At 37.1% G+C, this 27,052-nt stretch overlaps 1 protein-coding gene across 3 annotated transcripts in view; it reads left to right on the forward strand.

Annotated features, from left to right (window-relative positions):
* Positions 1–404: 404 nt before the first annotated feature.
* LOC105051846 (DEAD-box ATP-dependent RNA helicase FANCM) overlaps positions 405–27,052 on the forward strand; it is a 32,103-nt gene continuing 5,455 nt past the window's right edge. The window contains exons 1-16 of one of the 3 annotated variants that reach the window (XM_073243435.1): positions 405–628; positions 708–1,053; positions 1,577–1,663; positions 3,304–3,386; positions 3,513–3,627; positions 13,110–13,201; positions 13,367–13,421; positions 13,499–13,620; positions 13,775–13,888; positions 16,508–16,701; positions 18,737–18,867; positions 21,456–21,516; positions 26,237–26,307; positions 26,467–26,516; positions 26,591–26,756; positions 26,868–26,995. In XM_073243435.1, coding sequence (XP_073099536.1) covers positions 587–628; positions 708–1,053; positions 1,577–1,663; positions 3,304–3,386; positions 3,513–3,627; positions 13,110–13,201; positions 13,367–13,421; positions 13,499–13,620; positions 13,775–13,888; positions 16,508–16,701; positions 18,737–18,867; positions 21,456–21,516; positions 26,237–26,307; positions 26,467–26,516; positions 26,591–26,756; positions 26,868–26,995 — 1,857 coding nt within the window. In that variant the 5' untranslated portion in view covers positions 405–586. Of the gene's footprint in view, positions 629–707; positions 1,054–1,576; positions 1,721–3,303; positions 3,387–3,512; positions 3,628–13,109; positions 13,202–13,366; positions 13,422–13,498; positions 13,621–13,774; positions 13,889–16,507; positions 16,702–18,736; positions 18,868–21,455; positions 21,517–26,236; positions 26,308–26,466; positions 26,517–26,590; positions 26,757–26,867; positions 26,996–27,052 lie in introns of those variants that run through there. The other 2 variants (XM_010932479.4, XM_019852630.3) reach the window with 2 other exon arrangements.

Here is a 27,052-nt window from a genome sequence, read left to right on the forward strand (position 1 = left end):
AATAGACTATATCATTCTGCACGATGTTCTTTCTCTTATAACTTCTAATAAGATTATTCAAGTGCCTAAATACGAACCTACTCTCTATTATAATTTATTTGCTTATTTTTTATATGAGACCATTCTATTTTTCTTCAAGGCTGTTTAAGTGTTTGAATACGAGGATCTAAATCGAACTTGATCCGGATGTGAAATGGATCCAAAATTTTTGAATTGGGCTGGCTCAGTTTAATCTGATGTTAATGATTTATTGAGATAAAATTTTTTATTATAAATTTGATCCGATCTGCCCCAATTCTATATTAGATTGGATCTGAATTCAATATTAAGATCTGATCAACAAATCAGATCGCCCGGGTCACACCACACAAGATCCAGTCCGACTCGATCTATTTGCACCCCTGGCGATGATCGACCGCCGTACGGAGAGAAGGGATCAAAGAATTTACAACGTTTTTGCCGCCAAGAATTCATCATTTTCCGTCCCTCCCCATTCAAAACAAGGACCGAACCCGATCCACTCTCTATCGATGGAGAAGAAGATACGAAGGAGACGATAAGAGAGAGGGAGTAGAGTGGGGGGTCGATGGCTTCGCCATCCGTCCCCATCGACGACTTCGACAACGACGTGAGCTCCTGTCCATCTCTCTCTCTCCATAAACCCTACTTCTTGCCTCCCTTCCACGATCTCACCATTTTCCTCGCAGGAGTTCGATTGGGAGGCGGCCGTCCGAGAAATTGACTCCGCTTGCCAAGGCGCCTCCACTTCCAATCATCAAGATCCCGCCCTTCCAACCACAGCCGCTGTCCCCGCCGCCGCCCGAGCTTGCCCTAAGCCTGTCAAGTCCGATGGCAAAGGCCGGCAATCCACTCTCGATAGGTTCGTGGACTCCTTTACCAAGCGTAGGAAGGCAGACGAGGGTTTCCTCAGATCCAAGATTCAGGAGAAGAATGCAACCCCTGATCCTGGGAGAAGTGGCGATCTTGGGGGCGGCAATGAGCCGGGTGGGGTTGAGATTGATCTTGAAGCCGCCAAAACATGGATTTATCCAGGTATCCATTCCCTGGACGTCAATATCTTTGGATAGGATTTTCTTTTTCTTCGTATCCCTTCATATTTTCTCCTTATTGAAACCGAAATAGGATTATGTTGCAATTTAATATCGAATATTGGATCTTCTGGAATGTTATTACCGGAAAATTCTGGGGCAATTCAGTACCAAATATCGTCCTTTTACATCTGTTTTGTCGGGTGCAAGAGTGTTTTAGGACAATCAAATGACACAGCAAAAGGAAATGTATATAACAATGAATGTTGCAAGATATGATTGTATGTGTTGATGAGCGGAGGGCTTTTGAGCTTTTAATTTGTCCAGCCACAATGACTGCTTAACGTGGGGTTATAATTAAAAGGTTATTGTATAATCAAATTGTTATCTTTCTTTAATCTCATTATTCATCACTTGCTTTTGCGCAACCTAAATTTGCATCAGGCATTAACAAGATCTCTACCTGATTCCTCATTCAAAGAAAATGTTACTAGTTAACTTTCTTTCCTTTCACCCACTTGTTGCAGTTAATGTACCTCTTCGGGATTACCAGCTTTCCATTGCTAAGAGTGCTCTTTTTTCAAACACACTGGTAGCATTGCCTACAGGACTGGGTAAAACTCTTATTGCTGCTGTCGCGATGTATAACTACTTTCGATGGTTTCCAGATGGTAAACTACCTGCTTTATATCTACATCTTGTCTGCTTAGTTTGTATATTTTGTTATCACTTCCTAATATATGTGTTTCCTTCTTGGAACTGAATATAGATGACTCAGAAATTTGCTTTGAGATGCCTGTAGCTCAATCATTTCCAAAGTTTTCTGTATGGTACTGTACCGGTTGGGTGTCTGTATGTGGTATGGGAGGCGTATTGACACTTGGTTTGCCAATCTGGCTCCTTACCGACACAGTAACAGATTGGCATTGGTGCGGGGCCCAGTACCAAGATAGAGACTCTTGATATTAACCATCAAGCTTTCTCATAATTGTTTAGGGTTAGCATGTACGTAGGGGTGGCAATATATGATCCAACGCACCAACCTGACTTGCAACCAACCCTCTTTAAGTGGGATTAGTTTTGGCATAAACAGGTTCAATTCATAAAGGAGTTGACCTGACATAACTTGTTTGTTAAGCAGGTTGAGCATAACTTGTTTGTTAAGCAGGTTGAGTTCATGTTTAGAGTCCTGATCCATTAACCCATTTCAACCTGTTCAGTAGTTGGATCAGGTCATGAAGGTCAATCCATTTAAGACCTACTTAACTTATTTAAAACCCATTTAACTGGTTTAAGACCTGTTTAATCATAGTCAACATGTTTATAAAATGGGCTATGTATGTTGGGTTAGGCTACTTGTTTAATAAAAAGGTCAGGTCCGGATCTAGATTTTTGACCCATTTAATAAATGGGTTAGGTTTGAGCTAACAGATGTTTGAGCCAACTTGTATCCAGCCCATTCCAACCCAATTGCCACCCCTACTCGTATGTCAATTATTTCTTAGTGTGAATTGGTTAATTTGGTGGTGACTTTCATCTACGTATAACTTTGAAGTGGCAAATATATTTTAGTGGAGTAGGCTTCTGAGCACAAAATTATATACACAAGTAATAAATCAAGGATATATCCCCTGTTTAATTATACATGTTAAGTCAAAAATCAGATGGCCATTATTAGCGTGCCTCACAGATGTGTGCTGTTGCAGATTTTGAATGTTTTATCCTGTTTCAATCTTCTCTCTTTCAGATGCATTTTGTATTTAATATATTATTAAATATTGAAGAGAGATTCATAAAGCCTAATTGTAAGCAGTTAGGATGATACTTCTTGACAGTAATTATGTTATTATCTAGGTGCATAGGGGAAAGATAGAATAATAATGCTTGATAACGCAGTACGTTTATGCACACCAAATTGTCTCATCTAGTTCAAAGGATCAGCATGTATTATTTTGTATTTTGCCTCGCATGGTACTTGTCTGGTCTAATTTTTTGATTTAAAGTTGAATCATTGTTTAATATTTGGAATTTTCTATTTTCTCATGGAAACTTATTCATTTTTTGATCTTCAAGCAGCAACAATTGGTGACTCCATGATTTGTTCTTCATTCTTTATTCACTCTGCTACCCAATTATTTATCTTATTTTTTTAGTGCTCTCTTATTTCTGTGAAGTTTGCTGATCACTTAAAGTGTTTTTTTGATCAACTTTTGAGCTGATTATGTTTTGGTATATGTTACTGGAAAATTGACAGGTAAAATTGTTTTTGCCGCACCTTCACGACCTCTTGTCATGCAACAAATTGAGGCATGCCATAATATTGTTGGGATACCACAGGTATCAAAAACATTGTGTTGTTGGTTTCTTTACTCATATATGCATATTAAACCCGTAGACCTACGCACATCCATCATTTTTCTCCTTCATGAATGGTTTGAAAAGGATAGATTAAACTGATTGCAGGAGTGGACAATTGATATGACAGGTCAGATGAGTCCTCTAAAGCGATCAGGTTTTTGGAAGTCCATGAGAGTTTTCTTTGTCACTCCGCAGGTGCTTGAAAAGGATATAAAATCTGGTAATTAGTTAGTTTCGTTTGCTTTTTGGTCCGGTGTATTTAATTGCCTTGCATGGTCTGTATATTTAAGAGCTCATCATGTATTGGGAATACCACATATGATTCTTTTTCTTGTACCTAGCTTGTGGTTAACATGGCTTATATGGCTTTTTCTCTTGCCTTACTGTCTGTATATGAACTCAGAATCATCTGTAATGGAAGCTTGGAGCTTTTAATGTCTGTAAAATCCTCATCCTCACATATTAGACTGACATTATATCAACCATGGTCAGAAGTTTGGCATGCAGGAATAATCCATCATGGTTGAGAAATTTGAAACTCAGAAAAAAAATGGCAAATTTGGCAAAATAATATGAGAAAAATTTGGGATATTTAAATTTTTAACAAATTAAATATTTGTGAATATAGCAACAGGATATATATTTATAAGCATAATTAATATGATCCATATTGATTGAAAACATCCAAAAAGTCTCAAATAGCATAGCTCCAAGTCTATAACAAATCACATCACAGTGATTGTCCAAAACAAAACATGCAAGATAATTTTGAACTTAAAGCTATCCTTCAAGAGTAAACTCAGATGCATCCTGGTGGGTATCAACTTCAACTTCCTTGCTTTCTCCTTCATGACTCTCCCATTGTGTTCTTCAATATCATGTCCTTCAAAATCATCTATATAAGCATTGAATTTATGGAATCAGCCTTCTCTTCTCTGCCATGTTTTTCTTTAGTTGATTATTCACCCTCACAAACACTAAACGTTGTAACATCTTAGGTTCCAAACAATTCTTCTTTTTTGTGTGTGCGCCCCCCAAAGGCATCCAATTTCTTTCACATGCCAAACAACTACAAGGTTGGCTTAAAATCTTGATAGCCAAATTTGGAAAATAGGACCTGAACTGCTCCACATCCCAGAGAGTCTTATTACAAATATAAGAACAATATCAATAACATATTCACATATTTATATGGTATTTATACATTTGTCAGATATAATTGAAAACAAATGAACAAGACAATAATTACTTGCGTGAGGCACATGAAGAGCCCCTATTGCCATAACTCCAAAGCTGTCCAAATCCAAGGAAGGTTAGCTTCTCACTCTTCTGCTATTTTCAGTCTTTCTTCATGGGTCATCACCATTCTTTGAATTCTCATGAAATAAATGAGGGCTCAAATAAGACGTTGCTGCATAAAAGTGATAATATAGAGATTGTTCCATCTATCATCGATGGTCTTCCACAATGACAAATACTTTTCATTTTCTCCCTTGGAAACCTCTTTGCTTGTTTCTTTTGCTTTGTGCATGGCATAATATATGCAGCATAATGTGGAACCATCACTATCTACCACTCAAGTCTCAACACTTTGGAAAGAGGCTCCAGGCATGTAAAAGCTCTTTTCCTTACTCCCTTGTATCGTGTGCTGTACATTTGCACCTTCTGTACTTCTACTTTGAGATAGATCCCCCCACAACCATATATCGAGGGCCTTGCTCTTCTTTCATGATGGATTAAAGGCATAGGAAATATGTAGCAAATCTTATAGTGCCAAATCTTTTCAGCTTATGTCCATTTGTGTGAAATCTCAAGTAGCCCATGACATGTTGGCATCCATATATAAATTTCATCAATTTTCTTGCACCACTTAAGACTATTGATAATCAGAATTGCTTGTATATCTTTTATGTTACAAGAGGCTCTATATATAGAGCAATAAAGGTCTAGGTACAATGAATCTATTGATCTCCTAATGATATATTTTTTAAATAGGATTTGATATATTTTCTGTTTAGGATTATACAGATTTTTCGAATCAATTACAATAGAAAACAAAACAATGACAAATATCTCCTACTCTAGATATGGAAATACATAAATTACAATCCCTGATTTGTAGACACAATTCAAGGGATATAGAGATATCAATCAACACTCTCCCTCAAGCTGGTGTGTGTATGTCATATGCATCAAGATTGTTACATAGGTATGTTACCCTCGGATCCCGAAGTGATTTGGTGAAGATATCTGCTAGTCGATCGTTAGAATTCATAAACGAGGTAGTGATTTCTCCAGAGATGATCTTTTCTCGGATGAAATGGCAGTCAATCTCTATATGTTTAGTCCGCTCATGGAAGATTGGATTGGAAGCAATATGCAAGGTTGCTTGATTATCACAAATGAGTTTCATAGAGCCTACCTTGCAAAACTTCAATTCTTGAAGTAGTTGTCTTAACCATATAAGTTCATATGTAGTAAGGGCCATAGATCGATATTCTGCTTCTGCACTTGATCTAGCAACCACATTCTGCTTTTTGCTTTTTCATGAGATGAGACTGCCCCCAGTAAGAACACAGTACCCAGAAGTCGATCTTCTATTACTAGGAGATCCTGCCCAATCTGCATATGTATATGTAACAATATCTTTGTGGCCTCTATTTTCATAAATCAACCCTCTTCTGGGAGAACCCTTAATATGTCTCAAGATCTAAACCACTGCATCTCAATGACTGTCACAAGAAGAGCTAAGAAACTGACTTACAACACTAATAGCGAAGGATATGTCTGGTCTGATCATGGTGATTTTTCATTAGTCTCTGATACCTGCCTGGGTCTAAATAGGGCTCCTCCTGATTTGGTAGAAGTTTCACATTTGGATCCATAGGAGTATCGATTGGTTTACAATCTAGCATCCCAGTCTCTTCCAGAATGTCAAGGGCATACTTTTTTTGAGAGATGGCGATGCCTGTTTTTGATTAGGCTTCTTCAATTCCAAGGAAGTACTGCAACTGGTCCAAATCCTTAGTTTGAAAGTGTTGAAACAAGTGCTGCTTGAGGCTTTTGATACCGTCATGATCATCACCTGTAATGACAATATTATCCACATAGACCACAAGGTAGATGTATAGATTAGAGGATGAATGTTTATAAAATACAGAGTGATCTGCCTCACTACGGACCATGCCAGATTACTGTATGACTTTACTAAATCTTCCAAATCATGTCCGAGGTGGCTACTTAAGGCTATATAGTGATTTGTGTAACCTGCAAACCAAACTCGTCTCTCCCTGAGCAACAAATCCAGGTGGTTGCTCCATATAAACTTTTTCCTCCAAGGCATCGTGTAGAAAGGTATTTTTGATGTCCAGCTGATATAGAGGCCAATGGTTCATGGCAGCCATTGATAAGAAGAGTCAGACAGATGCCATCTTAGCAATAGGAGAGAATGTGTCTCCATAATCAAGATCAAAGATCTGAGTATAGCCCTTAGCCACAAGACGTGCTTTCAAATGATCAACCTGTCCATCAGGGCCTACTTTAATAGTAAAAATCCATCGACAACCAACTATAGATTTTTCAGGAGGGGAAGAAACAAGAGTTCATATGTTATTAGATTCTAAGGCTGCCATCTCATCAATCATTGCCTGATGCCATCCTGGATGGGAAAGTACTTCCTAGACAGTTTTAGGAATAGAAACGGAAGACAAGGCTGAAACAAAAACATAATGGGATGAAGATAAACGATGATAGTTCAAAAAATTATAAATAGGATGAGGATTACGAGTAGAGCGTACACCTTTACGGAGAGCTACAGGCCAGTCAATGGAATGCTCAGGTAGGCCTGGGGTAGGTGGAGACGCTGGAGCAGGAAATGAATCACATGAATTTTGAGTGGAAATAGTCTCCGAAATCTCAGGTTGTGGTCGATGCTGATAAGTGATAAGTGGGCGTGGTGAGAAATGTATTAGCTGAGTAGGCGGAGCGAAAGGTTCGGGAGAAATAGATATTGGCATACCAAGGTAGAAAATCGGTAAGAGCTGAGAGATGGATTCAGACTCTATCGATGAGCTGAAATAAGGTGTGTCCTCAAAGAAGGTGACATCTGCGGACATGTAAAATCGATGTGTGGAAGGAGAATAATACCGATATCCCTTCTGAACTCGAGAGTAATCAAGAAAAATGTATTTAATAGCACGGACAAACAGTTTGTCAAGACCTGAAGAAAGATCATACAAAAAATAAGTAGAACCAAAAATATGAGGGGGAATAATGTAAAGAGGGTCCTTAGGAAACAAAAGAGAATGAGGTACTTGGTTATTTAAAATAGATGATGGCATTCGATTTATCAAGTAACCAATGGTGAGGATAGCATCACCCTAAAACTTTAAGGGTACATTAGCATGTAACAAAAGAGTATGAGCTGTCTCAATAATATGACGATGTTTTTTTTCTGCTATGCCATTTTGTTGTGGAGTATGTGGATAGGTGGACTGATGAATCATGCCATGAAAGAATTGAAGGGAGCAGAAAAATACTCTTTTGCATTATCACTACACAAAATGCGAAAAGGGTGCCCAAACTGAGTTTGAATTTCATTACAAAAGTTTTGAAAAATAGTAAACAACTCTGAATGATCTTTCATTAAGAATTTTTAAGTATACCTTGAAAAATCATCAATGAAAGTAATAAAGTATCTATATTTTAAGATAGAACTGACATGACTAGGACCCCAAATATCAGAATGAACGATGTCAAAAGGAGATTCTGTTCGATTATTTATCTTGCTTGGAAAGGATGTCCGAACATGTTTTTCAAGCTGACACGACTCACACTCTAAAGACTGCAAATAAGAGAGATGAGGGATCATCTTTCTTAGCTTATTTAGACTCAGATGACCCAGACGACTGTGAAGGAGATTAGGAGACTCTGTGACAGCACATATGGTAGAGGATGGAGGTTGCAGATAATAAAGTCCTTGTGATTCAGATCCTACGCCAATCGTCTGTCCTGTACTTCAATCCTGTATAAGAAAAGAATCAACAGTAAAGGTTATAGAGCAGTCAAGAGTGCGAGTAAGTTGATTAATAGAAATTAAATTAAAAAGATAATTTGATATAAAAAGAACAAAATTTAAAGATAAAGAAGGAAGAGGTGTAGCTTGACCAATGCCAGTGGCTTTAGCTTTAGAGCCATTGGCGAGGGTGATGTAATGTGGTGTCTTGAAAGATGATAATTTCGAGAAAGAGAAGGATTATCAGTTATGTGATCAGAAGCACCAGAATCCAAAATTCAGGATCCACCAGACGAAGAAAGAGAGAGGCAAACCGTAGAATTACCAGTATGGGCAACGGTAGCTGAAGATGAAGCTTGTTGGGCTGCTTTAAACTGAAGATACTCCTTGTATTCATTGTCTAATAAAAAATTCTGATTGTCACTCTCAATATCCGATGCCTGAGATTGTATCACATTAGCTGATTTCTCTGAGAAACCATGCAAAGAATAGCACCGGTCTCGAGTATGGCTCAAGCGATTACAAAAGGAACATTAAGGGCGATTACTAGATCCACGACCCTCTCTACCACCACTACGATCACGGCCTTGGCCTCCACGGTTAGCCGTGTTAGAGATAAAGGCTGAAGATTCTGAGACTGTTTGGAAACCAACTCTGGATGCTGCCTCCGGAGAAGAGAAAGTAAAGGAAATAAGGCCCTTCTTCAAATCTGATGCGGAAGCCATGAGAGAATGATTTTACTGAACAGATCCTATGACGAGATGATGATCAAAAACAGCGGCAGAACAGCGAAAACTAAAACAGGGGCAGGAACGTAAGGAGGGAACAGAGACAGTGTTATCGGGGCTTGCCGAAAAGATACACGGCAAAGAGATCCGATTGACTAGAAGCTTTTCAACAGAGGATAGTGGGTCCACCGGATTTTGACAAAGGCTCTGATACCAACTTAAGATTGTTGATAATCAGAATTGCTTGTATATCTTTCATGTTACAAGAGGCTCTATATATAGAACAATAAAGGTCTAGGTACAATGAACCTATTGATCTTCTAATGATATATTTTCTAAACAGGATTTTATATATTTTCTATTTAGGATTATACAGATTTCTCGAATCAATTACAATAGGAAACAAAACAATGACAAATATCTCCTATTTTAGATATGGAAATACAGAAATTACAATCCCTGATTTGTAGACACAAATCAAGGGATATAGAAATATCAATCAACAGTACCTTCTAATATAGTAGAAACATACTCAAGAAACTCTTTAAACATTAGATTGATACAATGGGTTGCACAATTGATCTTGAAACTGTGTGGATGCTTTTCAGCTATCATATTCGCTGCAACTATATCATTTGATGCATCATCCATCGTAAATTGAATTACATTCTCCGGTCCAATTTCATAGTAATAGAAGATATGAAATAAAAATACACTATGCTTCCTTTTTTTCCCCAATGGTACATAAGGACTTTAATAATATGACACTTTTAGGAGAAGCTGATGATAAGTTTAGATATGGCCTATTTCTTTTATCAGTCTATGAATCTGACATTATAGTACAACCAGAAAATTTCCATGATTTTTTGATAGATTGCACATTCTAATCAGCTTCATTCTTCAACTCTTCTAGTAACCTTGTGCTTACCTCACTGTTTAGAGGTTCATATCCTTGCCCTACTTTTACAGTTGCTGCACAGGCTGCTGGAAAATATGGAGATCACAATATGTTGAATGTGAAATTATCATCAACTATGCATTCAACTATTGCTTTGTCAGCCACTCTTTCTCTGATATTTCAGCCATAGAAGTAATGATCTTTTGGCTAGATAGAACTTCTTCCAAATTTCCAACTTCTATTTGTGTGCAGACCCTGAAGAACTCCCACTTGACTTTCAAACTTCAGAAAGTTTTGCTTTTTGTTTTTAGCCTCAAACTCTCTTACACCTATTAGTGCAGGCAAATTCATACACTGCATCGGGACCTTTTGGACATGGCCGAACATCTTTGGAGGTTATTCTAGAAAAATGATCTCTCATTCTGTTCACTCTACTGACAAAAGCTTCAAGGCAAAATTTGCATCTAACTTTAGGTCCTTCATCTTTCATTGTTCCCATAACTCATCTCTTTCTCTTGGCATTTTTCTATACAAATTAAAACAACATTATCAATGAAAACCTGAAGATATGCGAAAATTTGTGAGACAGACCAAACAATCAAATTATCATGTTTCTCATTGCTGGCAACTCGTGTAGCATGTATAGAGAGTGGTCGAACTAATCAACAACAACTTGAAATTTATCCCACTAAATTTTGGCTTAAAAGGATAAACTCATAGTCATAGCATACAAGTACACTACAAAGTCTAATAGTCCAGATTCTTAATCAATTTATTTCATCAATAAATCCCAAATTGTCAGATTCCAAAAGCAAGAATTAAATCAAAAATAAAGGAACAATTATTAATTAGACAAAGCAATGTTGTAAAGAAATGTATGCAAGTGACATGTTCGTAAAACCATCCAACATTACAACATATGCACAATTGGTATTCAAGAAAGACTAGAATGAGAATAGAAATATGCTGGATATCAGAACTTTTAGATAAGACAAGAATATGAAGCTTACCTTTTCTAAAATAAAGCTAGAAATTCTTTGAAAGAAATCAGAAAAATGCTCCAACCTTCCAGATCAAGTGAATGCAGAGAATAGGCTTCACTACCTTGCTAATATTTTATTATACTTCCTATAATTGGAGGCTGGTTAACTAGATAAAATGATTAAACCATTATATTATTTCTAACAATGAATTCCGGTTTTGCCAGAATAGTTTTGGTTCTTTCAAACAACTAAAATGAATAGGCAAAGAAAGTAGTATCATGGGATAGATTGCAGTTTTGTTAAGGCCAAAATGTAGTCACGTCTCCCTTGAACATCAGAACATGTGAGTGTGACTCTTCCCATGGACTGTAGAAAGGGCAAGAAGACAAACATAGAGATGAAAGAAACCAGTGTGGGATGGGGAAAGAAAGCAAAGAGAAACAGGAGAGGGTAGGAACAAGGGGATGACATGTGGTTTCCTTTTAGAATAAAAACTAGCCAAGTCAAACCCAACTTTCTTTTCCAGAATCCCGGAGCTGTCCCTACTCCAGTACTCCCTCAAACATCGAAATGTAGTGCATACTGTCGTTGTCTTGCAGAGGTGGAGTGTAATCATCAATTGAGTGATGAATAATTATCGGATATGCAAATTATTCATTAATATCATGAATCTAATGAATTACTCATGACATGTTCACGCACCAGCAATTATTCACGAACCGTTTGGCCAGCACATGTCACCAATAACTTGTGAATTTAAAAAAATTTGGTGAATATTGTGACTATGATATCAACCAATGGATTCACTTCTACCTCAAGATCATTGTGAAACTCTATTTGTTTTCAGACCTACCTTTTGGGCTGTATGTTTGATTGAGTGGTCATTGAGCTCTAACTGCTTGCCATAAGTAATTGCTATTAGAATGTATGGGCAAAATCAAATTATAATTAGGTAAACAAAAAGTGATCAAGTATGACCATAAACACTAGTATCACCTTTACCAGCTAGCAGCACCGATACATGGCAGCTGCTGGCAATTGATTCCCACATAAATATGAAATTGATATTCACATAAAAAACTATATTTCTGCTTACTACAATTTGGGGAGATGGTTACTCTGGCTAAGGTTGTCATGGGTGGGTGCTGAGGTGGTTGGACAACCCAACATCACAGGTGCCTTGTGCTTTTCGGGCCTTCAGGACAGGTGGTTTTCCAAGTGCATAGCTTGGTGCTTAAGCAAACACTTGGCTGCCAAGGCATGCACCGGTATGATTCTTAGGTGTCTCACATATGTTATACTAATCAAGGATTCATGTCCCAACGGAACGTCCCGTGGGATACTGAGACGGGGTACTATCCTATTTGTCAGGGCAGGGCCATCCGTTAGTGTCCTAGTGTCTTGATTGGGACGTCTTGAGATATTCTCTATTCCAAGTGTCAAGATGAGGCGGGACAACGGCGCGTCCCGTTCCATGGGAAAACTAAGACAGTCCCATTCCACGGGTTTTAAAACCTTGATATTGATTAGATTGTGGGAGTATATCAAGTTCACTTAAAAATTTAGGACATTTATGCATATTGTCCTGCACCATAACCAGTATTCTAGTTGGAACTTCTAATTTTTGATCTCATTTGTAGAGGCACTAAGATGGATACATGCCCCTCTTACAAATTTTTAACTCAGCTCAACTAAGCCTTCATCCCAAACAAGTTAGGATTGGCTACATGAATCCTTTCCTCCATCCCAGTCTGCTTAGGGCCATACTTTCTGAAATACACACCCTCTTACTTATAAGGCATAGCTTGAATTTAATTGCAGGCTGTTACAAACCAGAAGATATGCTCTCTCTTGACTGTCATGTTGGATATTCATTTGCTGGAAGCAGATTTACTGATTTTATGATTGTGGGCGTCTCTGTTGTAATGCATTATATTGTGGTATCTGTCTGGCATGTGATGCTTGGTAAAACAGTTTCTTTGTTCTTGATTTATGAAGCTCGCCAAGCTTTAGAAAATTTTTGTCTTATAATTCATTAGGCATGTCTCTTATTTGACACTTTGCATTGTGGTCTGTCAGGCATATGCTTGGTGAAGCAACTTGTCTGTTTGGTGATTGACGAAGCTCATAGAGCTACAGGAAATTATTCTTACTGCGTTGCAGTTCGTGAGGCATGTTTTCTGATACCAGTTGTCCATTTATTTTTTAAGCACTAAATCATTCTAGCATTGCTTGCTTTGCCCATCCTATGCTGCTTACAGGCTCTTCAAATCATGTTGGTGGATTTGTGGATGTTGTAAACATACCCTAATCTTCTCTATGTTTTGTGCATGCAGTTGATGGCTGTACCTGTGCAGCTAAGGATTCTAGCTTTGACAGCAACACCAGGATGTAAGTTTTCTGTCTCTCCCTAAATTTGCATGGTTGTATGATGTGTCTGATATCCATGCTCTATCCTGGTTAACCAGCAAAACAGCGTGCGATTCAAAATGTCATTGATAACTTATGCATTTCAAATTTGGAATATCGTAATGAAAGTGATCATGATGTCAGCCCATATGTGCACAACAGGAAACTTGAATTGATACAGGTATATGAGAAATTTTTTTTCTACAACTAAGCATTCATATGTCCTCTCTCTCTCTCTCTCTCTCTCTCTCTCTCTCCCCCCTCCCTCCTCTCATGTTTACATGCATCACTTTATCATCATGAAATGCTACTAACTCCACTTGTAATATGGCCAGGTTCCAATGGGTGAGGATGCAATTGGAATCAGTAATCTGTTGCTGGAAGTTATAAGGCCATACATAGCTCGATTATGTGCCAATGGGGTGCTTCATAGCAGGGATTATGCAACAGTATGTTAATGAATATTATGCAATCTTTTGCTATTTGCAGAAGTAGTTTTTTCAAATTTCTTCTACAGTTGGCATTGTGCTTGCTTTGCATTTCCATTCTGCTGGATTCAACTTGCTTTAGCCAGGTGAGATTTGTGAAAAATGTTTTCCATTATTATAGTCTAGCTGCGGAAAGGAATGTTCCAGTTTGCCTTCTGTTATATGCCTGACACAGTTTTGACATGGCAATCTATATATATATATATATATATGGAAGGTCTTAATTAGCTAGCTAGCTACCTGAAATGCAAAGGAAAAACCAGGATTTATTTTTTCATTTTGGGGCTGAAAATCCTGGTTCCACCCTTGGGGGCAGACAATATACTTTAATGAAATGATAATTCTGTTGTCAAAAGTAATAATTTTCACATTTAGAGTAATTAACTATTATAGTATTATGTTAACCAGAGAATTTGATATAACATAACTTCAACAGTGAAAGAACATCATTGACTAAAATTTTGAAAAGAATCTGTTGAAATATTAAGAAACACATGCTTCATATGCCAGTTTTAGAAATATTATTTTTTGAGATATAAGTTCTTAAGGCATATAACTTAAAATTTAGCAAATGCAGAAATGATAAAAAGTCACTATTCTAGTATTAAATGAGTTAAAAATGTATATATAATCAGCAGAAGTTGGAAAAGGAATGCAAATGGCATGTGATCAAAGTAAAGCATGTAAAATGTATAGTATGATAGAAATAACATAAAAAAAAACTAAGTAGAACATCTTGTAAATAGAAGGGGAATAAGACATGAATAAAAGTTCTCCTTGATTCCTTGTAATGAGAAAGTAATTTTGAAAGAGCAAGAACTTCACAACTCAGAACATAAAATTTGCCTCGCCTTTGATATTATAAAATAAAAATAATCAGTATGTAATATTGTTGTGTTAATAATAGAAAAGGAAAAGGGACTGAAAACAAGAGTTGCCTTTAAATCCTTGCAATAGAACAAGAATCAGAGACCTAAAAGTCAAAGAGAGCAAGGCCAAGTCATAGTATCCTTGTTTGAGATAGAGAGGTGCTGGAACTTGGAGAAATTCTAGGAGATAGTTGGACCATGATTGGAGCAGGGAATTGGATAAACTTGAACTAAAAAGGAGATAATGCGACCTTTTTTTATTTGTTTAATCAAAATTAATCTCTAAATTATCAAGGAGGAACTAGAATTTATTGGGTATTCAAAAGAACTGGCACTCTTTCAGATGCAGGAGCTGAATTTATTGGAATTTGAGAGGAGCCCATGACTGCTGACCGGCATCACCAGCCCCCCACCCAAACTACAGCTATCCTTTTGACTTTGAACATGATAAATAATCAACTCAAACTACGGGAGTGGCTGGCCATGCAGCTTAGAGTCACTTCAGTGGAATGAGATGCATTTTGTTTGTCAAATTGAAATTCCTGATGTTAGAACTTCACATGATGTCACACATTTGTTACAGGTTTGACTCTTGGATGTTTGCAAATCAGGAACTGCACTGAAATTTAGAAAATATATCATTGTCATGCAGGCCAGCATGGAACAATTAGAGTAAGCATAACCATGCAAGTGCAAATCAGAAGCAGAATTCAGTAGTCTCTACCGCATAGTAAATTACCATGCTTTTGATGTGGAAATTATATTGGCGAGCACAAATCTTAAAGATGGATTTTGGAAATGCCTAACTTTGGGGCAGATGTTAGTCTGTACATGTCAAATAACATTCACCAATGAATGTATAGTTCTGAAAACACTTCCAAAATTAATAGTTAAGCAGCTGTGCAGACCTAAACTTGCTCTTCTTGCCTTAATGTTTTGAGCAGATCATATCTCAAGTTCCGGACATATAAAAAAGGAAATGTGGAAATATTGAGTAACTAGGAATTGAGCTTTGGAAATTGGAATAAGTTGGAATTTATCATAGTTGATTTTATAATCCTCAATTGAATATCACATGTGATGGTCTTGATTTCCATGAACTAATGGACTTCTCAACTTTGTTCTGCAATATGCTTGTGGATCTGTGCATGGGGACCTGTCTATCTGTATTCTTAATGAGGCCTTCTCATTGCAGCCTTGTGAAATTAGGTTACATGTGCTTCCTTTGCTAATGCATGCATACCCATCATGTTGCCGCTTGTGATTGCTTAGTAATACAGCATACTTCTTACAACCACCACATTCTTTTTTCTTCATCCTATCCATCATAGAAAAGTGTTCTGTATGCATATTGTTGTAGTTTTCCTTCTCTTGTTTGTTTCATATCCTCAAAAGGATATTTAAATGAAGCAATAGTGCCTTTTGGCTTTCTTTACCTTCTGCATTATCACTGTTACATCGGGCAGTATATATACTCTATACATTTGGCTTAGTTGAGTTGAGCATATCTTTTGGGAATATATACTTGAATTAGAGTTATTGAGATGAGAAGGATCTACATAATTTTCATCTAATATCAATTCTCATTACTGCAAGATGAGCCAAACATACGCATTTATTTGTTTATATCACTTTATATATCTTAGCTGCTGTATGCATAACATGAGCTTGTCTTTTTGCTTTTGTTTACATTATTGTTGATTATTGCCAGTTGAGCCCATGTGAATTACTAAATATAAGGGATAAGTTTCGGCAAGCACCTCCATCAAGTCTTCCTCAAGCAAAATATGGAGAAGTAGAAGCATTTTTTGGAGTCCTGATTACCCTTTATCACATAAGGAAGTTACTATCAAGCCATGGTATCAGACCGGCATATGAGATGCTGGAGGAAAAGTTGTGTCAAGGGTATGTGCATGTGCTTTTCTAGCAGTATTTTGCCTTGATTCCACTGTCGTGCTTTTGCTGTTTGTTACAGTTCATAATTTTAAATTTTTTATGCTGAACCTAGATGATAGTTGAGGTTGAGGATGAGCCTTGGTGCAACAATAAGGTTGCTCCATTTTGACCTGAAGGTCATGATTTTGAAACACAGATATTGCCTCTCCGCATGTCGGGGTAAGGCTGCAAACATCCGACAGAACCCATAATGGTGGGAGCCTCATGCACTGGGCTGTTCTTTTTTAGCCTATATGATCATTGTTCTGTGTTTAGCTTTCCAAATGATTAGTGCATAGTCCTTTTTTTTTTTTTTTTTTTTTCTTTTACTCTAGTTTTCTCTTCATTATGCACTAACAATAATGTGAGAGATAATGGATGACCGTATCAAGGTTCAAAGTTCTCATAGGTACTGTGCTAGATAATATTTACCATGTTGTAGCATTTCTGGTGCAGGGTCTCATGTTTATGCTATTGTTTTACATGCACCTTTGTCATTATAGTACTCGATCATAGTAATGGTGTTGATTCTCATGCACTGGACCTGCCCAAACTCAATTGATTTTACACTAATTTATTGTATCCATATGTCTGGTTAAATGGTTCGATTTGAACCTGAGGATTCTGAGTTAAAGGGATCAAATGCTTATTTGAAGTGGCACATTCGTTTATCTTATGATTTTCTTGAATAACTTGTTTGATCTACCATTTTAAATTTCAAACTAGGCAAAAGTCAGACAATTACCAAATTTTAGGATTCTTTTGACATATTTGTGGACAGTACACTTGTGGTGGAATGAGGCCAACATGGCAGGATGTATAATAAAAGTATTGCCCCACAATTAGTTTCTTTTCTGAAAATATGTGCCAAACCCATAAAATTATATTCAGGTAGGGGGGTATGTTGTCGAGGCTTTATAGAACCTTTTCTAAAGATTGTGTATTATGTTTATTTTTAAGTGAAATAAAAAACATTAATAGGATTAGAAATAGTTTAGTCATAATTGTATTAAATGCATATTTTAGTACCTGGAATCTTCTACCTAGGATGACTTACCATCTTTGAAATCTCCCTTGAATCTTGAACCCACTTCCACTTCCTAAGAGCTTCCTTAAATTGTTTTTAAATGTTTCCTTCCTTATGCCCACTCCCAATTCTGGCAACAAAGATGTATACTAACATGTAAATGTTCATGCAAACCTTGTGCAAGTAAATCTAAGCTTTAACTAACATATCAGAAATTAAATGGTAAAGCTTATCTATCTAAAAGGAAACACATGATGTTAATAATCTGCTTTTATGGAGATGCTTCATTGCTAATACTAGGAAATAGAAATTTTGCTATAAATATTTATTATATTTTTGTTTTTGCACATTATATTTCAAAGCCTGTCTTCTGCTGCTCGATATTAAAAAAAGGTGTAGTCTTTCTCTTTATGGTAGTCTTTTTGTACCATATGCCTAGACACGGAGTACCAGTTAACCTTCATTGCATGGAGCCAAGTTTCTTCTCATTTGATTTTTGGTTCCATCATGCTCTCCCATTCTTTCAGTTTGTCTCAAGTATAACTTCGCGGTAGTTGCTATACATTTGTACATCACCTACTTTTGAACAACTTACTAGTATGATAGTATTTTTCTAGGTATTTGGCATTTCCTTATCAAAAAATTTGAACTTGTGACTAATTTTACCTTCTTTTGGAATGGAAATCTTCTTCTTGACTAGTTTGAAGTTTGATGCACTTTGCTGTATAACTAAAGTATAGCTGCAGTCCACTTGGTTTGTTGAATTGAGATGGATGACATATCTGATTATTTGAAACAGTGAGAGTGATCTTCTTGTCCTCATAGAATACACTGTACCATTCTATGGTAAATAATCAACTAAAAGTTCGACTAACAACTTAAAGAAATATTGTATGTTGAGCTCATAGGTTGCCTTAGATTTTCTTGTAGGATTACAGAAATGTCAGATGTTAATGGGAACATTCTTTTCCCTTGCAGGTCATTTGCACGGCTTATGTCTAGGAATGAAACTGTAATGAAAGCAAAACTCTTGATGCAGCAGAGCTTGTCACTTGGTGCTCCAAATCCAAAATTAATGAAAATGATAGAGATTCTGATTGATCATTTTAGTATGTGATCTGACAGTCTTCACTTTCTTTGGTACTTCTATGTCATTTCTTGTTCTTGTTGAGCATGCCTTTCTACCTGCATCTTTTGTCAAAAAATGCATTGTACATTGGTGATCTCCAAGCTTTCTTTAGAGCAGCATGGATGTAACTCATATATTTGCAAGATCTATATTTGTTTCAAATGTAAGTGAGCCATATATATAATAAATATGGTGTGATAAATTAAGATGATGTGTCATAGAAAATAAATCTTAAATACTAGCCATGTGAGACTACTCATATAATCAGAACTGAAGCCTGTATATATCCAGAATAGGAAGGAACCATCTTTCATGATATGTTGATATCCATTTCCATATTTAATTTTGGTATCTGTTTGTTCCCCCAGTATCCATATGCAGATAATATTATTCATGTAATATCTGTACGTCCAGAAAAAAATTGTAAAAAACATTCATTATCCATATAAGTTATAGCCATATTTATATCTTAGATCTATATACATATAGATACTCATGCAGCCAATTTTAGCCATAGAAATGATGTGGTTGAATTGTTTCAGCCATCTTTGATTGCTTCCTTGCTAATTGGCACTGAGATATTCAGTGGCCTTGGCAAGGTCTCCTTGATTTTACAGTAGGTACTGGTATGGACCTGTAATTTAGCATTGTTCAGATCAGCAGTGTGTGCATTTCATTGGATAGATGCCAATGGAATCTAGGATCTCTTCCTGAAATAACTCCCTTCATATCTGTAACTTTGGCATGAAATTCAGTACTCCTCTCAGTTCTAGTTTCTAGTCCATCTAATATTGCCTGTTGAGATACCCCTTCTCATAAGGTTCTATAATTTGATATCCTTTTGAAGTATCAGTATATAACCTCTGTTCTTCTTTTTGGCAATTGTTTGATCCCTAGCTTTATTTGGATAATATAGTACACTCTTCACCATAGTGATGAAAACCAGATTGGTGATGACTTGGCCAAGGTCTGGTTCACTAGGTCATTGGTCCAACCACTAGGTCAATCAGTTGAATAGGGTTATAATTAAAAAAAATAAAAAAATAAAAATACTAAATATAATTGAATATTGTAAAATATGCATAAATATTTATAATTTTTTCTTTTTTTAGTGAAAACTATTTAGAAGTTTCTGAATTGAATATTACCCTTTAGAATACATTGATTTACGTTCCAAACTACTCTTTTATACAATTCATCTAGTTTTTAAAAAGAGTTAAGGTTGTACATAATGTAAGAAAATATAAAAAATTATTGATATTTTTGTTTTTAAATTTACTTTAATAATATCCACATGTATAAAATGAAATATATTTTTTCTTTAATTTTGTGTCCAAGAGAAAAAGAATTGTTAATTTTCTATTTTATTGAAAAAATTCATTATTAAAATAGGGGATAATGACACGTTCATGGTTATAGTTCACATCCATCGATAATTTATCAAGAGTCAAATTTTGTCATGGTGGTCGAGGATCTGATGAATAAACATGAGATTATGTGCTCAAATTGTGACTTATATGTTTCTTGTCTCAAAATTTGGCTGATCTATTCACCTATTGTCGCCTGGATAACTGGTTTTTATAGAAAATTGGCAAGTCTCTGGTTCTCATCCAGTTCAACCCCATTTCCTGTCTTGTATCAAAATCAGACTAGTCTAGTGTCTGGTTTGCTCGTTTTCTTGTCAGACTAGCCAGTTTGATCTGGTTTTTGCAACTATGCTTTTTGTTCATATTCTTGAAACGTGAGCTCCAGAAGATGGCCCGTCTATAAATTGGCTTATTTAATTGTAACTCATGGGTTCCTATCCATAATCAATGTGTTGAACGTTACAAACATTAAGAACTTTCCCTTTTCTTTTCCCATGCTTATCTTAGTTTTCTCTTCTCTGACCCTTTGACTTGATGTGGCTAAGTTAGTATAAAACATCTTTAATGGCTACTTGTTGCTTTATAATCAATGTAACTTTCAAAACTTTCTTCACAAAATATAAACCAATTATCTCTTTTTTTCCGAATGTTTACGTCCTCTCATTATTTCATCTCTATGGTGCAGCCTTTGCCTATTTGCATTCTTCACTACTCAATATTCTGATTTGTATAATAGTTTGGTTGTATGGTTTTATATAATTTTCCCTATAATGCATTTGTTTTTGATGATTATGCAATATTTCTATAAGTATAGCTCACATACTTACCCACTTAGTCCTATGTCAGATATTACCATCTATATCTTAGTTCTTGTTGGGAATAAAATTGAGGTAACAAAAGCACTATGTTAGGAAAATTGCTTGTTCCTATATCAGAACTTTGTCTATTTGCATGCATATTTTCACAAGTGTACTCCCTTGTGGGTGATCTATCGATCTATAAGGTGACCTGAATGAGAAAGGGGAAGGTGATTAAGGTCGAAGTTGCTCACTTCCCTCTTAATTTTTGAACGATGAGCATCTACTTTACAATACTATCATGGTCCGAACTGTAGTGTTATTATTATCTCTTCTCAGTTGTAATGTGCCACTTGGAGAGCATTTTGTACTACTTATTTGCTTATTGTCCTTTTCTAATGCAGAAACAAAAGATCCAATGGACTCAAGGGTTATCATCTTCTCTAACTTTAGAGGGAGTGTGAAGTAAGATTATCCTTTTCTTTTCTTTTACTTGTTTTTCCAAATTTTGTAGTTTCTACTTAGTCATTACATCAAATATATATATATATATATATATATATCAATTACAAATAAACCAATATGACATTATTATTTTATTATGCTTGTTGCATGTTATGTCAACAGACAAGTGGTGTATGATAATATGGTGATTAGTTAGGGGAGTACCGGGGCTGGGGTGTTGTGTATAGATATTGCATAGAAGGATATCAAGGGCTTTCATGGACAAAGCTTGTTTAGACAAGTTTAAATAATAGTTGCAAATCTTAATGAACTTCCTAGTGTTGCAAACAATATGCATGTTATTTAACTGAAATGCATACAATTCAGATTCTCAAGGTTGATAGAACAGAATGCATGTTATTATTAATGTTGGTGGAATTGGTATGCTGACCTGCACCACTAGGTACCTGGTTGGTGTGATGCGATACTGTGCCATATCCGCGCATGTTACATATGCTGGTGCTAAGAAGATGGTGGTGGTGGATAGTTGGAGCTATGGAAGTGGAGGCAGTCGAGGGCAATGTTGGGTGCGGTGAGCTTGCATTGTTGGTGCTAAGGTTGTGGCAGTCAAGAGCCATAGTGGGGACGAGCTTGACAAGGTCAACACTAGGTCCGACGTGATTGAGGATGATCGACCATATGAGGGGATTTGGATCGGTAGAGGCAAGAGAGAAAGAGAGAGGCAAGGGGGTCAGATCATGATCTAGAGAGAAAAAGAATGAGTTGGGAGATTTATAGAGATGCGACTTTTGGCCCATGTGAACCAGGCAGTATGGCCCGAAACTGAGTGGAACCAATCAGTTCATCACGGTTTAGCCTAGTTCAGACCAGCTCATCTCCCTCACCCTATTTCAGAACAATTTGCTATTCTTGGTTGTTAAGTTATATAGTTGTATTGAGGGTGAGGGGATTGTATACCCGCTATCCTTTAAAGTTCCAACCCAAGAACATTTGAAGAATTTGATGCTAGTTATTCTTTGTGATACAGGGTATGAATTCTCATAACAATTGGAAAAAAAAAATTGCTGTGAGAGTTGTTTTCTAATTTCCTTGCTATAACCAACAAACCATATATTATCCAATTCTGAACAAATGTGTAGAGCTAAAGTAGATGCTTGCTTTCCTTGCTGTTAAATCAAATGTGCAGGAAGTATGTGCATATTGTAATCATAGCTATGATTATAAAGGACATTCTGGAACTTGATCCCCAGTCAAAAAGAGGTTATACAATATCGGATGCCCTAAAGCTTTTCCAATTAAAACATAGAATTTGATTCAATGAGTTTTAACTGCATTTATTCAGATTCAACTATTCCATTGTGGATTCATACTTACCAGTTCATTTGTTACTCTATAGCACAAAGGTTTCTAAATGTTTGGGAATAGCATCTTTGATGTTCTGAGTAATTTTTTTTACTAAATTGAATGCTAGCTCATGATGTCACTATTTCTCTACTTGACCTTTTGACTTATAATTTTTGTATTAGAGATAAATCTAGCTCCATGTATTAAGCCTTGCCATCTCTTTTCATCTAGGGGGTGTTTGGTTCGCAATTGGAATCAGAATCGGAATGGATTGGAATTGGAATAGGAATAGCCAAATCATCCGAAGTGTTTAGTTTGCGATCGGAATCAGAATCGGAATGGATGATTCCCATTGTTGTTGTTTGGTTCATACAAAGATAGGAATTGGAGTCAACCTAAATTTTTATTTTTATTCTTAATTAAAATTTTTAAAAATTAATTATTTTAAAAATTGATATTAAATAAAAATTAAACATAATAATAATATCTTTGATTTTTTAAAAAAAATTAAAATAAGATCAAAGACTACTACAACATATAAACCTTCCAATGGCTCGGGCATGGATCCAAATTTGGTAGCAGAGAGGTCCCAGAAGATGTCCACCTTGCTATTCTCCACCTCCAAGCTCTTCAAGCCTTTCCTCTTTGAGAACAGCCACGGCTTTATATCCACCTTGCAGAGACTCTGGTTGGCAGAATCATCTATCCAAATGCTAAGCCCCCGGCCCATCAGGTTCTTGCTCCATGTCACCGTGATCAAGCAAGCCCGGCCATCGAGTTGCGTTTGGTAGACGCAGGTCACTAGATTCTGTGCCGTCTTGCTGGCGCTCGACGACGACGATGAGGAATCGACGACCTGAACCCCCTTCTCCCCAAAGCAAGAAGGAAAATCCCTCATTCTGGTGGCAAGAATTCATTTTTCTTCTCCTTCCTACTCTCTTGTTCGATCTGGTCATGGAAAGCTGCAAAACCCCAGTGGAAGGAGGAAGGGCGGGAGCTTCTCCGATTGCGGCGGCCACCTCCATCATGAACGATGGCCTTCCCCCCCGCCTCAATGCCGCTGAGATGCTCCTTGGCTGGGACACCTCTTGCGACTCCCTCCTCTGGGAGGCGCCTCCTGAGGAGATCATCGAGTTCGTCGTTGCAGTTGACTCTTTTTTTTTATTATCTCATTCCAGTGGAATGAGATTTGACTCCATTGGGATGAGTCCAGATTCGGTTACGGAAGGAATGGATCATTCCCATTCTTCTCTGGAATGAAAATCGGAATGGGACTCCCTCCAATCAAATAGTTGGAATAGGAGTCATCCATTGCGATTCCTATTCCATATCTTAATTACCCCAACCAAACATGCCCCTATGTTCTTTCCAAGTCATGTGGAATTTGGAGGGTTGCTTTTTTCATGAGCTTAAATTGCAACAGAGAAGATAGGTTTGCCATCCACCTATTTGCATTTTACATTTTATGGTAGGTCCTTCTCATGTCTAAATTTGCATTTGTCATGAATTCAACAGCTATCTAGGATTGATGTCAGTTCCACAGCTAAAAGGGGCATCCTAGTGCATGATGCTCTCACCACTACCAGGTTTAGGGTCAGAAGTATGCTGCCTTACCCTTGCGTGTAAAGAGGTTGTTTTGTGTTTCAAACCTATGACACACAAATCACATGGAGAAACCTTAATGTTGCATGGTTGATGTGCTAGTCGTAAAAATCTATTTACTTGTCCCTTGGAGACATTTTAACTTAGCCTAGTGCTTCATAGCTGACCACATTTTGATATCAGAATGCCTCAAATAATCATGACCGGTTTCAGTTTTATGCTGAGGAAATTGAAAGAAAAATCAAAAAAATGATTTCTTGGAGATAATTTGAGGTGTCCTGGACTGGAAATTAGCCTCTTGCTTAGTTCTAACCAGAAGAAATTGACTTAGTAGCTGATATGTGGCCTCTCGCACTTTTTTCACCAGGAGTAGAACAGTAATGTGAGATCTATGTGATATATTTGCAAATGTCACCTTTTACATGAGAAATTCATTGACTCTAAATTCTAATTTTGACATTATATTGAAGCACTACTAGCTTATTGGCACCTGCAGTGCACACCTTGACAAAACAGGTACATAAATCAGTTAAAGTAAAATCTTCTGTGTTGTAACCAAAATATTTAGAGTCCATAATAGGCTGATGAGGTCGGTTGATCACCCACAAGGTTTGGCGGGTCAGGTGATACCAAAACTTGCACCTCCAAATCTGCTTAAAATACTATCACACTTTAAATCACTGAGCCGAGCTGTGTGATGGTTGAACCACCCTGACCAGGCAGTTTATATGTTCTATCCCGCTAGATTATTAAAGACTTCAAAAAGAAACAGAAGGAACCCTTCAATCACCACCTCCACCTCCCCCTTTCTTCTCTATCTTTGTTCGACTATCACTTGGAAAGATGAAGGTAGCAGATTATAGATTCAGGGCTGGTGGCAACCATTTGTGGTAGGCTAGATCTGATGGAATGGAGGCAGAACCACCAGATCCCATGGGGATGGAGGCATGGGCAATCGTATCTTGTAGGATGGAGGTAGGGGCGGCCAGATCTCACATGAGTGAAGTTGGGCGTGCCAGATCTCACAGGGAGGGAACTAGGCTGGCATATCTCTTTTGACGGCGAGATATTTGGGGCCATCAGATCGCGTGGTGAGGGAGCTAAGTATGCTGGATCTTATGGGTGAGCAGAGATGCCGGTGCTAAATCCCATGAGAACATGCGAACCATATCCAGATACAATCTTCTTCCTCTTCTACTAGGTGGCTTTCTGTTTGGAGGGGGAGGGCTAAGAGCCAGACCAAGAGAAAGATGGGATAGCTCATCCTATAGAGGGGAGAAAAAGGGAACCAAGCATAGGACTAGTTGGCTTGTAGTTGACCTTAGACGAACTGGGAACTTGTGCCCTCACCACTGCAGTAGTTCGGTTGGGTCATCAGGTTCTGAACATTGTTTCTGACACTTTACTCACTAGCCAATGGTCATAATTGTTTTTAATGTGTGCATATAAAACTGATGTGGATGCTAGCCTTTGGTTGTGCCTCATTATAAGGTCTGATCTTTGTCATTATTGTTGTTAAAGCTCTCAAGGTTCACGATGTAGTAACATTTTACAACATGCTTGTGTCAAATGCTCTAGCCAAACTCAACATTGCCTAATTGGACTTTATCTTAATTGTCTGTGGATGACCATAAAGAAATCTCTTCATAGTAAATTCGTGATCATTTGTTTACTATGTAATTGTTTGCTTGAATTGTTGCCCTGTTTGTATGTCTATTTCCATTATGTTAGTAGAGTGGGATGGATCAAAACTGATGCTTGTGAATTATCTCAGAGATATAATGGATTCATTATCCAACATTGGAGACTTAGTTAGAGCTACTGAATTTATTGGTCAAAGCTCAGGTTTGTTCTTTTTTTACTGTTTGTTTTCTCTACTTTAAATTCTCTCTGAAATTTCTGCCCTGCCACTTGGTATAATAGCTTGTTTCATGACCAGTTTGCTTCAGAATATGGTCATTTTTTTCCTTAATGTCTTTCTTCAAATTGCTCAACCTTTTACAGGAAAAGTTTTGAAAGGACAGTCCCAGAAAGTGCAACAAGCTGTCTTACAGGTATTTGACAAGTCCCCACATGGAAATTTTGAGTATCTGCATTAATTTTGATTTTTTTTTCCATTTTTCAACAGAAGTTTCGAACTGGAGGATACAATGTTATTGTTGCAACATCAATTGGAGAAGAAGGTCTGGATATCATGGAAGTCGATCTTGTGATTTGCTTTGATGCCAATGTCTCACCTTTGAGAATGATCCAGCGCATGGGAAGGACTGGAAGGAAGCATGAAGGGCAAGTTGATATCCTTTTTGTTTGCACAGTTGAAATCTATCAGGATAGTATCTCGTAAAAGATTTGTTTGGCATCAATACTTGCATACTAGTTCTAGCAGTTTCCTTGACTGGCAGTACTAGTTCTAGCTTGTGAAGGATCTGAGCTGAAGGGATATTTGAAAAAACAAGCAAGCAGCAAAGCCATAAGGAAGCACATGCATAATGGTGGAATCAGGAGTTTTGATTTCCATCCTAGTCCTAGGATGGTGAGGCAATTGCACTAAGCATGCTTTTAAAGTTCCTTTCAGTGGTCTATTTCTTAT

The sequence above is a fragment of the Elaeis guineensis genome, chromosome 9 (assembly GCF_000442705.2).
Source record: "Elaeis guineensis isolate ETL-2024a chromosome 9, EG11, whole genome shotgun sequence".
Classification (NCBI taxonomy): domain Eukaryota; kingdom Viridiplantae; phylum Streptophyta; class Magnoliopsida; order Arecales; family Arecaceae; genus Elaeis; species Elaeis guineensis.